The sequence below is a fragment of the Oculina patagonica genome, chromosome 2, assembly GCF_052425735.1.
Source record: "Oculina patagonica isolate OP01 chromosome 2, crgOcupat, whole genome shotgun sequence".
NCBI classification, from domain to species: Eukaryota; Metazoa; Cnidaria; class Anthozoa; order Scleractinia; family Oculinidae; genus Oculina; species Oculina patagonica.
Window position 1 is genome coordinate 14,215,385 of NC_135759.1, and position 15,115 is coordinate 14,230,499.

The 15,115-nt window shown below is 38.7% G+C and overlaps 1 protein-coding gene across 2 annotated transcripts; it reads right to left on the minus strand.

Annotated features, from left to right (window-relative positions):
- Positions 1-718: 718 nt before the first annotated feature.
- LOC144643086 (TELO2-interacting protein 1 homolog) lies at positions 719-12,852 on the minus strand. Of its 2 annotated transcripts, none has more exons than XM_078502225.1 (8): positions 11,580-12,852; positions 10,482-10,687; positions 9,320-9,686; positions 6,937-7,664; positions 5,393-5,641; positions 4,692-4,865; positions 3,428-3,733; positions 719-1,566 (listed from the first exon to the last, which is right to left on the minus strand). In XM_078502225.1, exons 1-8 carry the CDS (start codon positions 12,790-12,792, stop codon positions 1,375-1,377), a joined length of 3,435 nt encoding a protein of 1,144 aa, XP_078358351.1. In that variant the 5' UTR covers positions 12,793-12,852; the 3' UTR covers positions 719-1,374. The 2 variants fall into 2 exon arrangements, with proteins under 2 accessions (XP_078358351.1, XP_078358350.1); XM_078502224.1 differs by having other exon boundaries at positions 9,299-9,686.
- Positions 12,853-15,115: the final 2,263 nt, after the last annotated feature.

Sequence of the window (15,115 nt, forward strand, 5' to 3'; positions counted from 1 at the left end):
CTACTAATCTGACGATTTGGTGAAAACGCTGTCAACACGTGCATTGCAATTGATCCGGGAGCTCGTCAGTCGAGCAGGTTGGTAAAATTTAACATAGAACCTGCAGCTGCATATAAAATTCAGGTAAGTCAGGGACTGGATTTGAGACAGTGCCTGTAAAATATAGTGGCACCCCTCTTCATCAGAAATGTTTATCTTGGCGCCCGCTTCGAACTTTAATTTTTGATATAACCCCCCCCCCCCCCCCCCTCTAAATTGATGATAATTGAAACTCGTCAAGCTAAATTTAGAATTTCAGAAAAAATTGCGTTTAAAGTGAGAATAATAATACTTTTAGTGCATTGATTAACTGTTTATTTCATGTGACGCGATTGTAACTGTGGGTCAGCTGTATTTGCAACCAAAAAGGTAGTTGGTGGGATCGACTTGATGCTGCATGGTACATACAAAGTAGGGGGGGTCTGCTCCCCTAGGAAAATTGTAATTTCGAGAACCTCAGAAACGCTTTTTTAGTCATTCTGGTAGATGTTTTGCACTATTATAGATGCCATCATATAACACTTCTAGGTAATTATTTTGAGTGGCCCTCCCTTAGCCATTTTTTTTTCGCATGGCCTAAGGCCATATTATTTTGGCTTGCCCCCACCCCCCCCCCCACTCTCAGATCCCACCAGCCCCCTCTACCCCATAAAACAATGAACGGTCCCTGACACAAAAATATGGTTTCTTTTTGTCTCGTTTAAAATGCGTTTTTATTTGGCTTTTTTTTCGGAGAGACTCACATTATGGGAAAGAATTTATAGCGGTTTTGATTACCTTCGGAAGAGACTGCATCTGAAAAGTTTTAGGTGCACATAAAAATAGCCTATGGCAAATGACCGTTAGAGACCAATCTACGCGTAAAAACAGGAACATAAAACGAGTTCTGCGGCCTTCATATGAAGTCTCTAAGCAAGTGAACCAGTGAATTGATTCTTTGCGATATCGTGTTTCTTATTTTTACAAAGAATATTTAAACTAAAAAATCGCGTTAGCCCATTTTAAGACCAGTGAAGATTGATCATGAATTCTTCACTGGATGATACGCGGATTAGAAAACTAAGCACATTGAGAGAGCTCAAAAACGTTGGGAAGACAAAATATTTCAAACTGTTGCTTTTTAGTGCCAACAATACAGTCGAATTATCTCAGTCAATGCAATAACGAACAACAACGTCTTAACACAGCACCACCATTCAACACAGCTTTCCCATCGAAGGAATCAGAGCTTAGAAATATGCCATGTTAACACAACGTTTACAATGGTTCTTGTGAAAAACAAGCAGTCAGAACAGGCAAAAATCGTCCAAAATGTCTGCGATATAATCAGTGCCTTCAAATTGAAGTCAACAAAATGTTGACATTCTCAGCATATTCTTTACTTTGAGGAACCACTCCTGCAAGCTTGACGGGTTTGAATATTTCATGTGGCGGGGTGAGCTCCACAGGACAGTACAGGTCATTCAAGCTCAACCAGATCAAATCCGGTTCCACTGATGCAAAGGCTTCAAATGCACTGACAGCCACCTGCAAGAATGATTATAAAAGAAACAGTTTTTCATGATAGAACGGTATGTATAAGGCTTTATTAATCTAAAAGTAGGGAAGTGTATTTCCGCTTCTGATCTATAAGATTTCCGTAACTTGGCTAACAAATGAGTTTTACTTTACTTGTTTATTACTCTTAATTCAATAATTCATCAGTTCTGACTTACATATACTTTGAAATACTAAATATAAATGTGTTAATAACCACTCAGACTCGAATTTAGATATTCTCAACATGTTACATACAGTGTAGGTAAATTTTTCGGTCAACTTGTTTCGCAATTTTGTTGCGACAGAAGTTGCGCAAGGAAGTGTAGGGATGGAGGCGGTAGCCCGGGAGAAAGGAGGCGGGAAGCGGGAACCGGGAGAAAACGAGTAAAATTCGCAACATTTCGTTATTTTTCGCGATAGATATAGGATAAAGAGGAGAAAAGGACTACGGAAAGGGGCGGGTAGCCTCCTACGCAGACGTCCTTTGGGCTCGTCACTTGAATTGACTAACAACACACCTAAAATCGTCATGCATGGGATATCCTCGGGGTTCCAAAGAAATTTCTGGGAGAGAAAGCCGTGATGAGCCCAAAGGATGTCCGGTGACATCTGCTTAGGAGACTAAGGGGCAGAGGGCAGGAGTTAAAAATACGGGAAGCTGGAGGTTCAGACCCCCCTGTAGCCCTCCACAAGGAATTGCCGGGTGTAACACACCATGAAATGGACATGTCTTGCAACCTTTTTGTTGTACATGAAGTTGTTCAAAGCATGATTAAGCTAATCCGGGAAGAGGGTGAATGTTTTATATCAGTTTTTTTTAGCTTTTCAGTGAGGTTTTCTGTTAAAATTTGCTGTCTAACAGGTTTGAAGTCGACCAATCTCAAATTCCATAAAAAAGAAACAATAAAAGCACTTTCATACTAGACAAATTGAACCCTCAATCAACTTTTAATCCTGGGTTAGTGTAAATTAGCTTTCGAACAACCCAGCCCTGTTTTATGTATTACTACAGTTTCTATTGTAACGTTAGCTCATGGCGGGCTCATGGGCAAAACATTTAAAATATCACGTATTAGTAATTTTTTACCTCTGGATAATGATTTTCTAGCTTTCTGATTGGTTCCCTCCACTAAGAATCTAAGCCATTATCCATAAGTTGACCAAATATGGAGAAATGGTGACGAATTTCCAGTAGTTTTTTTTTGCATCTTCCAGTTATAGGTTATTTGAGTGTTTTAAAATTTACTTATTTACTAAAACAGTTATTCTTCTCGGACTTGCCGGATATGAGCTGATTATAACTACTACCATTTTCGAGCGACCGTGAAAGGCAAACTTTTTTCCGCGTTTTTTCAAGGGTAAAACATTCAAGTTTGACTAGACAAACCGTCGCGTTTTTCAACTGAACCAATTAACGTTTGGAGCGTCAACATGTCAAGTTTGACAGCTCCGCCGGTGTGTTTCTGCACATGAAACAATGGTTTTGAAAACTTTTGCGTCGACTTTTTATATTTCTTCAATGAATGTTGACAGAAAAGGGCGGCTTTACATTTCTGGCAATTGTTGTGACAGCGATCAGCGATTGTTTATTTATTTATTTTTATTTTGAGAGTATTTTTTACGTTAAACAACATTAAATGATTTACTTGTAAAACGCGACAGTTTGTCTAGACAAACTTGAATGTTTTACACGTGAGAAAACGCAGAAAAAAGTTTGCCTTTCACGGTCGCTCGAAAATGGTAGTAACTCGGCCTACGGCCTCGTTGGTTATATGGTCTGTCCCCTTAGAAATATATCAGCTCATATCCAACGCGTCCTCGAAGAATAACTGTTAATTATTTTACCAACCTGTTGAAGTTCCTTGGGTTGCCGACAGCTCAGGTACTGGGTACAAGCCCAGACTACAGAACTGAGCGTCGCTTCACTGATCTCCAGCTGTCTGCACAGTCGACCCAGGCTCCTTAAAACAGCCAGCTGCTGCTTGAATGACTGAGACTGAGAGTAGACTGGGCCTGCCTTGAGGCTCACTGATGCTTGCTTATCAAGGAAAGCTATCATGGAAGGAATGGCATCTTTAATGAATCGACGCTGCATGAAGGTTCCTGATGCTTCAGCCATTGTACACAATACAGTCACAGCCTTGATTGTGACTACCTGCAAAATAACAAAATAACGGTATTGAAGGCAACTGAAGATTCTTAGGTGTTTCTTACTAAAACTCAATCATGAAGTTTTTTGCATTGATATTTTTGTCAAAGGATAGTTAGTCATCTCTGTTATAGCTGCAAAAGGATCCATTGAATGTATTAATTTCTTTGGGCTTGTCACGCACACGACAGTTAAAGGGGGAAAACATTGCTTTGAAAGCTTAAGGAGTGTTCGTTTAGGAGGCTGTATCTGTTACGTCTTTAGTTAATTTTAAAATGAGGTGGTATATTTGCAACTTCATAGATTTTTAAAACAAAACGTACGTGCAAATGCATGAATTTATTCTACACAAATCAACTGAGTCACTGCTGAAGGAATGTCTGCAAGTCTTATCTGTTGAATTGTCAATACCTTGTTTACTTGAGAAAGCACTGCAGCGATTAAACTTTCAACGTTTTTTGGTGACGTTAATCATAGGGTGGCGCTTATTAAAACTCATCGAGGAACTTTTTGAATAAAACATAAATCCTACTATTATCCAAATACGATTATCATAGCAACATCAAATGCCAATGACACCCTTGTTACCACATCAGATCAGTCAAGTATTTGCACTGAGGCGTTAGTATTTAGAGTTCAAGTGTTTTGAATAGGCACCACATTGTTATTCAGGGGTGAGGCGATTATTTGAGTGCGGTGCTTTGTCACATGTGGCGCTGATTTCGAGTTACTAAAGTAGTTTAATGTGACTGTAAATATATACAGCAAGCCCAACTTACAATGGTTCGCTAAGTGCTTGAACAAAAATGCAGATGCTTAATTTAAATCCATTGGCCTGTCTTATGTTATTTAATGAATAAAAATGATGCTATTAATTGACAGAACAGATTGTCCATGCTCTAAGGCACCATTTCTAGACTGTAAACGCATAGTGAAGACTACAGTGAATGAGCCGCAGACTTACCTGCTCCTCATCTGTGAATCTCTTGACCATTGGTGGCCACAAGCGATGAATCATAGGCAGCAGTTGATCCTCTGATTGGCTGATAGCTTGGATGCCAGTGTCAATTGTGTCCAGGACTAACAGACGTAACCATGGAGACTTTGATGACAGGAAATGCACACATTTTTCCAGTACCTACATTAGTAAGAAAATGACAAAATGAGACACACGGTTGTTTGTCAGATAAACACAAGTCAGAGTTAACTTAAGTAACGTAGAAGCTTTTTCATAAGGCATATTAAGTGCTTTTCAAACAAGAGTCAGTGACTTGCAAAGACAGGTACTAACCTTTCTGTAAATCAACAGAATAGAACAAAAATCCTATGTCTTGCTGGTTGTTCTCACTTTGTAACCTTTTTTTCAGTACTATTAGAAATTCTACAAGGACTACATATGCATTCAGTATCTCTAGAACTCTGTTATTCTGAATGTGTTTACTTGTGACTCATTTTGAGGCATGATGTCATGGTAACTGTGCGAGTCACCACCTTAGTTTACTATAGCTGGCAATATTGTTTGTGCAGAGAGAAACCTTTTAAGGTGAAGATGCAAAAAGAAACAATACTGCCAACTACATGTATGCATTCTACCGCAGTGTACTATCAATTTTTAAGATGTTTCTTACATTGTACTACAACATTACATAAAATTCCCAGACTTGCCTGTGTTACATATTTCACATGTCTAGGAATTTCAGGCTTCTTGTCTGGCTGGAACTGTTCTTCCTCCACCCCACTCCCCTCAGGCTCTGTTATCTCGGCCCCAGGTTCCTCTTCATTCAGGTATCCCATTGATTGTTGCTTCCTTTTATGGTAATCCAGGAAAAATTCCCGAATTTGCTCAGCTGAAGGATTTTTCTCTTCTTTGTCGAACTCAGACTGCTTTTCCTTTTGACAGAAGTTGATTGGTTTCTGGGTGAATCAATAACAACAGCAAATATAAAAAAACAGAAACTGTCAAAACCTTGACAATCCAAAATGTGTTTCTTTTTAAAACTTTAAAGCACACTGTTTTTCTACAAAAATGGGGAAAATCACTGGGAAGCTAATCAGAATTGTTTGTTAAATTCAGCAGAGATGGTCAACACTGTGAAGAGAAGAAAAAAGTGGTTTTATACTTCAGTAGTGTGATTTTTTTGTTGGCTCAGCTGTTAAATAAACTTTTATTTTCATGGCGAAGGTTGCTTCTCTTTCATGCACAAAATGACCTGTTTTACACACCTGTAGGTATTTTGCTTTAAAGCTTAAGAGGAAATCCGCCAGGACTTCGAGTAGTTATTGGACAAAATTATGTACCAAAACTATTTACACCTGATTGCAAGCTTTTGTGTTACTGCTTCAAATATCTTATCGAAAGAAATCTTTTCTAACAACACCACACATCGAAAACACATTTTGAAGTTCCGCTGAATTCCACTGAATCGCTTAAAAGATGTAAGCTTTTGCCCATAGGTTGTGAACTTTAAATATCATTTTCTCAGACTCTGATAAGAAATTGTTGTACCAGAATTATTTCCACCTTATTGCAAACTTTTTTGTTACTGCTTTAAATATCTTATCAAAAGAAATCTTTTCTAACAACACCACACATCGAAAACACATTTTGAAGTTCCGCTGAATTCCACTGAATCGCTTAAGACGAATTTACAAAATGGCTACACGTGAGATTTTGCCCATACCTTGTAAACTTTGAAATTCATTTTCTCGGACTCTGATAAGAAATTGTTGTTGGTGTTATCACGGATAATTACTTACATCTTTACCTTTTATTAAGGGTAGGAAATAACGCAATAGGATTTAAATTATTCTGGAAATTGATTTTTGTCCAACTTTAATAAATATTACTCGACTTCCTAGTGGATTTCGTCTTAACAATATTGCATTGAATGGTTAGAAGGCTTGTGGCCATCATCTTCTTTTGTTACAAATGTACCGGTGTATGAAAACACCTGAGTTTTTCAATGGGCATTAAACTCTGTAAACAGAGTCTCTTTTGATATTCCTCAATTAAAAAAGAAAATAAAGTCATAGGTGATTCTGCAAACAGGGTACATGGCAAAAAATGCTGCAAGGAAAACCCAGTGACTGGCTAGCACGGTTGGTGTGCAATACATGCACAGAGCTACAGCTCTCTGCATGCATTGCATGGCTATAATGCTACATGTAGCAAATATTATTGTCCATAATGTGTTTGTTAAATACTGCACCTCTTCATTAGCCTCCTTTGTCAGTTCTTCGTTAACTGCGGCTGGAAACCATTTCTTGATCATAAGAACCAGCACATTCAGCACTTTCATCAACAAGTACATCAACTCATCAGGATAAAGATCAATAACAGAAAATATGTCCATAAGCGTGTCCTCGATGATGGAAAGAATACCAGGATTACTGTACTGAATCATCACTTTCAACACACAAGGGGCTTGGCTGTTCATGAAAACATACTTGAAATCCAGTGATATTGAGTTCACTAAATAGTCGGCATTTCTGGCAATCAGTTCATCTACTGAGGCATAACCACAGCTCTGACAAATTTTGACCAGAGTCTCGTAAGCAGAGCGGCTGATTGTGGCATTGTCATTTCCAAGCTTTGCCATGATGGGGTAAAGAACCTGTATCAAGTACTGCTCAAAATGTGACGCACTAACTGTTGAAAACACACCAAGTGCTTCAAGCAACAAACAGCTGAGTTGTACGTTACTGTTCAAAACTTCAAAAGGATGAACTTTTGCTAGCTTGGCTTCTTTCTTCACTGAGAGGAAATCTTTTGGGTCTGATGACACAGGTTTGGGTACGTGTAGTACTGGAGGATTTGAGGTCACAAGATTCCAATTGGCATCAGAAATGTACTCTGTGATTAAAAGTTCTACAATGTTCTGAACTTCAGGAAGATTTCTACTCTGATTTTCAACTATGCTGTCACTGTTTTCAGTGCCTGTAAAAAAGAGAAAAAATACACTTACTACAATACAATAATATTTACGACTTTTTTAATTTTCACAAACATGTTTCGACGGTACATCCGTCATCATCAGTGTGACAGTTGTGAAAGTTAAAAGTGATTTAAAACATGCCTGTTACAAATCATACGTTACATTGCGTTGGAAAGCAATACGCTAGATAAATTTCAAAGTTAACGGAATTAAAAAGAAGCACGCGTGCGTGCAGTTATAGGGAAAGCATCAAATTGATGTGTTTGACCTGTAGATCCCCTACATCGGGCATTTTTCGAGTGTTGCACAACAAAGAGTGCGCAAGCTAATCGATAGATTCTGTAAACCCATCGACATCAAATTTGTTTATTCTACTTTTAAAATTAAGAATTTGTTCATTGTGAAAGATCCTCTCCCTGACAGGCTCCGTACGCGCATCGTGTACAAATTTTCTTGTGCAAGCTGAAATGCTTGTTACTTGGCAAAATTAGCCGACATTTCTCCACGTGTGTGTAGGAGCACTTGTCATCGGACAGATCATCCTACGTTTATAAGCATTTGCAGGCTTCAGAGTCATGCCGTAGCTCTTGTAACTTAGACTGCTTCAAGATCTTAGACTCTCCACCTACCAAGTACCAAGTTAAGCTTAAGGAGTCTATGTACATCAAGTGGGAAAAGCCAGACCTTAATCAACAGGTCAAACATCAATTTGACGCTTTCCCTATAACTTTGAAATTTATCTAGCATATTGCTTTCCAACGCAATGTAACATATGATTTGTAACAGGTACGTTTTCAATCACTGTAAACTTTCATAACCGTCACACTGACGATGACGGATGTACCGTTGAAACATGTTTGTGAAAATTAAAAAAGTCGTATTATTTTTGAAAATTAATACAATAATAATTTTTACATACAATAATATTTAAGTTGAAGTACTAACTTACAGTATAGTACAAATCATGATGTCAGAGTGAATTAGATTCTGGACTAGGGTCATTGCACTATTATACTGGACAAGAATCTTTCTCTTGCAGTGCCTCACTACACTACATCTACATGTAGAATTGAAACATACTTTAACCTTTTACCTAACCATTCACAGGCAGGTAAAATAAAATTGTTTTAAAAAAATTGTTGTAAAAGACACATTGATACAAATTATTCAATACAACCTAGCAAAACTGGCAATAGTCAATTGGGGTTCATCTCATTGAACATTTTGTGTAGTCCCAAATCCCAAGGTTGTTGTCTTGCTCTAAATACTGGTAATGCATACCGGTATTTACTAAAAGAGGGTACCTTCAGCCAAAGTGGCGCATACTGCCTGAGCTTATCCCGGTTTCCTTAGCATTAAGCAGCCAGGAGTATTTCTACTTCCCCTGGATGGGATGCTAGTCCATCGCAGGGTACCCCCCCCCCCCCCAGCATTATGTCCCCAGTACCCATTTATACACCTGGGTGGAGATAGGCACTATGAGAGTTAAGTGTCTTGCCCAAGAACACAACACACTGACCCCGGCCAGGTCTCAAACCCGGACCGTGCAATCCGGAGTCCGGCGCACTAACCATTAGGCCACTGCACCTCCCATATATTTACTTAATTTGATGGTTAATCTACAAGGAAAACATACATGTAGCAGATTCCATCTCACCATTCAAGAAATTTGTTTCTCTGTCAGCTGTTCCTCTACAACAACCCGTCACAACCTCACTCAAAATATAAACAGCTTGCTTCTGGTAAAGCTTCGATTCATGAAACAAGTCAAGGAAGTGGTCAACTATAAGCCGAAGGTTGCCATAGAAACCAAGCACATGACATATTTGGTTGACTGCCACCTTAACTTTCTCATCTGTAAAATGCTTGAAGTGGTATTTTGGATACTTGGTTGTAGTGAACTGACTTGCTGGATATGACATTGGGTTTTCTCCCTTGGTCTCAGAAGGCAGGACAGCTGTTTCTGATAGGGATGGAGTTCTTTCCTCTACAATTCCCACATCACCAACATCAAACTCTAGAACCTGTAATAGTTTGAATAACATTTAGCATTTATAGCAAATATTGTTAACTGTTAATTTAATTGCATTGAAAGGCAGTTATTTGGGAAATTCCCAGCAGTCAGGAGAAGAAGGTGGCTTACTACAGTTTTTCTGTGGCTCAAGAACGGGTACTACGATTTTCTGCCTGACATCAATATTGCTTGAGCAGACAAAAAATGTGCTAGCAACTCAACAGAAACAAGGAGAGCTCCAGCTCTTTAATCACATTTAACCAAATTAGTACAGTTGTTTACAAGAGATGGCATCAGAATTAATGTAGGACAGAAAACAATACCAAAAAAACAGAAGATAAATAACCGACAGAGGAGTTCTAGTTTTGTCTTTCTTCTTTGCACATGACACATGGTGTCATATTAGTACAGGTTCAAATAAAAAGCATGTCGATTTGATTCCCTTCAGAGGTCATAAAGTCTGTTCTTTGACCAAAAATTTAATTTTTAGGGGTAACCCAAGTTCACAGCCAAAAAACAATCTGTAAGACAGATTTTTAGCTATTTTTAATTATGGACAAAATATCACATTTCTTCCTATTTTGCAAAAAATCTGTCTTACAGATTTTTAATTTATTTTGCACGAATGTTTAATCAGAGCCAATTTCTATTTCTGAAATTTTAACGTAGGGTCATATGGGCAGCGATTCAAATAATTCTGAAACCATTCAATAAATCACGATTAAAAAAGCTGGAAAGCTTACGACTTTAAAACTATCATACATTGACTGTACTTGTTACAAGTAACATATAAAGTTTGCCAAACCTGCACCAGAGCAAGAGAGAGTCTCTTGAGATAAGATGAAGAATTCAGCAAGCTACACAGTCTGTTACCAAGAAGACTTAAGTAACCAAGTGCAAGGTTCAGTCCCTGTATTTTCTTGGCGTCGTCAGCTGTTCTCATAACACGAGGAAGTGTCGTCAACACCAAATGAAGGTTCTCCTCTAACAAACAGTTCAGTGAACTGGGACCTAAATTAATAAGAAGCAAACAAAACAAAAAATATTTTAAAATGAAATATAAACCCATGCTCCTTTGTTGTAAGAATTAGGTTACTGGTAAGTTATGCAAGTATTACAGTGCAATTACTCGAACCAGGACAGTTGGAACAAAGTTAACCAATCGCAATGTTAATTGAGAACAAAGGATGGCGACCTTTTTTAGAAATGAACCAATAACGTCCAAGACCACAAACAATAGATTTGAAACAAAACCATTGGTCCATTTCTAGAATAGGTCACCATCATTTGTTCTCAATTGACGTTGTAATTGGTTAACTTTGTTCCAACTGTACCGTTTCGAGTATTCACATTGTAATCTACTATAGTTGGGAATTAAAAGATTATTAATTTTGCTGCTTTTAGCCTCATCTGTTATCAAGTCTTCATGGAAAGGTTTGTGGTTTTAAGAATGCACAATCATTTTTGCAAAGGAAATAGATCCCTCATGGCTTCCATTATCAACAAGTAAAAGAACCTCTCGTACATTGTACATCTTTGAAGAATTCAAAAATAAGACTAAAACTACATGCTGCATCCAAGACTTGAAAAAGAGGGTTTAATTGGCTGATAATAATAGGGGCCACTAGTAGCCTATCTTTCTCTTTCCCCCTTTCTTATCAAGCATGGCTTGTACTAAGACCCAAAGCAAAGAGAAGCAAAACCAAACAAAAGCACTCCAGTAAACCTGAATAGCACTCTGGTTAGCCTAAATAATGCTCAGGTTAGCCTGTTTCCGGTCTCAATAATGGTAATGGGTTTCACTTGTTTTGGTGGTTTTATTTCGTTTTGCCGTTCAGATTTTAGTACATGCCCTCAAGCATGGAGCCTGTTTGCAGGATAACTAAGTTAACAAAGTGCTCACCATTTCCAAGTCTTGCAGATAATTTCTGTAAGGCAGTTCTACTGAGTGAGGCAACTTGTGAATAATCATCCTCAGTTAACCCAACAAGTAAATCAACCATGGTAGAAACACAAGCTTGCAATGAGTCCTTACAGTTTGTGAGTAGTTTGTCACAGAACTTTGCCAATGAAAGCCGTACTTTCCAGTTAGGGTGTGCAGAAACTGCACTCATTCGTTCAATGACAAGTTTTAACTTTGATCCTGTATCCCGAAACCAGTCAAATGTTCTGCTTACTTTCAAGTTTTTTTGTTTATCAAGATTTTTTGAATTTGAGTTTGAATTACCAGGTTCTGAATTTTCTTGTGATTTGCTAGTTTTATTTTCTGTCGCCAATGAGATAAGTTGTGAAATGACATCTTTACTCTCCGATGGTTTAATTGGCATGTACTTATCATTCATCACCAGTGAGAGAAGATCACCCCACAGATCAATAGCTTGCGTGACAACTGCATGACTCTGTTTGGTATCCCCTGTGATAATTCTGCACAAAGTCATTGATATTCCAGGCATGAATGAAGCAAATATTTGTGCCACAGAATCCTGGACTGCATTTTGTAATGCCTCTCTATCTTCATCCTGTGCAGGATTGCTACCTGCGTTGGACTCACACCCAAGGTTTTCATTGCAGCAAGCCAGGTAACTAAGGCAGTCAAGGGCACATAATCTTAAATTCCTAGCTTTCTCTTTTTCAGCCAGTGCCAGCAAAATGCTAACTGAATGTCCAAGGACTGGAAGGAGACGTGGTGAATAGAATGCTCCTTTTACCACAAGCAAAGTACCTTGTAGCAGACGAGAAAGGCATTTGACGATAGCTAGTTTTAACTCCTCTGGAATATCAGCTATGCCTCCAGGGCCAGCTTCTTTTGTGCTCAGGAGCATGCACAGGTAATTAAACATTTCTTCGAATGTGCCCGTCTGACAAACATGTGCACGAGTGAAAAGAGTTTCGATGCATCCAACCGCTGTTTCTTGTATTTCATTGGTAGGATTTGCGCTCTGCAAAGCCAGTTTCAATGGGAACAGTACATACTCGACAAGCTGTGTGAGATGCGCGGGATCGACGACTCGCAGTTTAGCCTCGAGATCTTTGATATTTTGAGGTGAAGGTTCCTTGGATAGCTTTATACAAACAGGACGCAGTTTCCTAAATGATTCACTTGGATCAGGCCCCATGTTCGTTTTCGCTAGACTCGATTCCTAAAAAGTTCCAGCACACATGCTTCTCCCGCCATCTTGGTTGTCACCGACATATACGTCATGGAAAAGATCATAATGTGTCGCCTTCAATGCACTAAGGTATTTCAGGGGATCTGGGCTCCAGACTAGAAAAGAGAAGGGTGTAGAGGGACGGGTGGAATGATACGGGAAGAAAATCTTGGTTTCGAATTTCTGATTGGGAAGTTCCATTCAAAGTTTCCCTAAAGAACCTGCCATTTCCGTTGAACTGTGAAATTTGGCATGGCCGTGAACGCTGAAAGGCCTTGAGCTGGTGCAAAGGGTTTACCCGTTCCTCGGTGTAAAAGAAAAGAAAAAAATAAGAATTTTGTTTTTGTTTTGGAGCTATTGTTTTCCTGCTTTGTATTGTTTCAAGGTTCTTTGTTGTGTTTGTCGTTCTTTGTTTTATGTCACTGGTGAGTGCAAAAGCAGTAAAACAGTAAATGGAACACAAATTGTTCCCCCGGGGGGGAAGGGGGGGCACTCAAAAAAGTTTTATACGGGGAGGATCCGCCCCAAGCGCATACCCCTTACCCTTTTATATACCATTTTTACAGAAATTGTACCCCTTTCGTATACCTTTTACTGAAAAAAGGTACCCCTTTCATATACCTAAAAGACTTGGCACAGACTTAGAACAGGACGTTTTCTTGTCATTTTCATGTTGCACGTTATAAATTAAAATAATACAGCAATAAAGTGCGTCTGTTCGAAATCTTTTAATTCAAGGCCCTATAAAAAACCTAAATGACGGATTTACATACCCTTTTATATACCTGAAGCCTGAAAAAGGTACCCCTTTCGGGCAGAGCCTTCCCGTATAGGCCATTATATGGAGTACCCCCCCCCCGGGTTTGTTCTATTCAGATAACCTGCAATCAGGCATTATATTTCTTGCGTCCTTTTTTCCGCCCTCCCTCCCCCGCAAAAAAAAAAGAAAGCCCGAGCGCAGGTTACTATTCAGAAGTCCCTTTGCACATGGATATTTTCTATTTAGAAGTCCCTTTGCACATGGATATTTTCTATTTAGAAGTCCCTTTCCACATGGATATTTTCTATTTAGAAGTCCCTTTCCACATGGATATTTTCCCGCTCGTTTTCCATTTACATCTCAGCTAGTATTTCTGTAAATGGAAGCAACACTTGGACAGCTTGCTTCAAATTTCCCAATTCAGACTGGAGAGTACTATCTTCAAGCAACCCCTGCTGGCAGCTAAATGATTCAGTTAAAAATAACTTGGGTGCTACAGTTTATTCCTGATACAATAGAGAAGCTACAATCTGAGGCCTCTCCTCTCAACAAACTCATGTTTTTTCTAAAGCAAGACAAACTATAATGCAAACTATAAGGAGTTCCTGTTTTTTACCAAATTGTTCTCTAACATAAGAGAAAAGTGTTTATACTGTTGATTTGCACTGATAAATTTCAGCACACGCATAGAATCTGAGGGGGAGAAGGGTGACTACAGTATGTGGCCCTAAATCCGGACAGCCCCTGGTCCGGACACTTTCGGTTTATCGTGTGTTTTTTCGATAGGAAACAAAGTTTTAAAAAAACCGAACCTTTCCAAAGATTTCTTGATCTGTTTGCTGTCTAAACCTCGCTCGAAGACTTTTCTGCTGGCGTTGATGTCGAGAATTTCAAGTCGACGTGAAGGTAGGTGAAGTTTGTTTTCGCGATGTTTATTTGTTCATGGCGCCTCAAATTAACTGGTTTTCTTTTCAATCCTGTATATCTGAAATGAGCACGCTATAAGAGGTAATTTTTGGTAGAATTGATGTATAGGAAATGTTCTTTCGACTAGTGCAAATAATTTGATTGATCGCTTGAGTTTCCGTCCAAACTAACGAAATAAAATTTCTAAGTAATTTTCCTGACTAGGTCCTTGGTCCGGACACTGACGGCAACCAAATACAACCTAAAAACTTTTGAAGGTGACAAGCTAACTAATACTGAAAGAAAAGAAGTCTGACAAAAGATACACCTTTCGTTTGAGTTCTAAGGCATAATAAACTTCATTTTACAGTTTTTTTTTAAACGAGGAGTTTCAATTCAAACTTTACAAATCACGTTCATTAGGCTGAGTAAGCGCTTTACTACATTCACTGTATATTGTTGACGAGACGAAATAAGGCTCTCCTCCATAAAATTTTTATTTCATTTTTCTGATTTTCACTAAAATATACTAAAAATGTGCAAGAAGCTTCGTTAAATTGGAGTTCGGACAATTGCTGCGTAAATATTGCGTGCTTTCCGGACCAAGGGCCGTCAAACCGAACC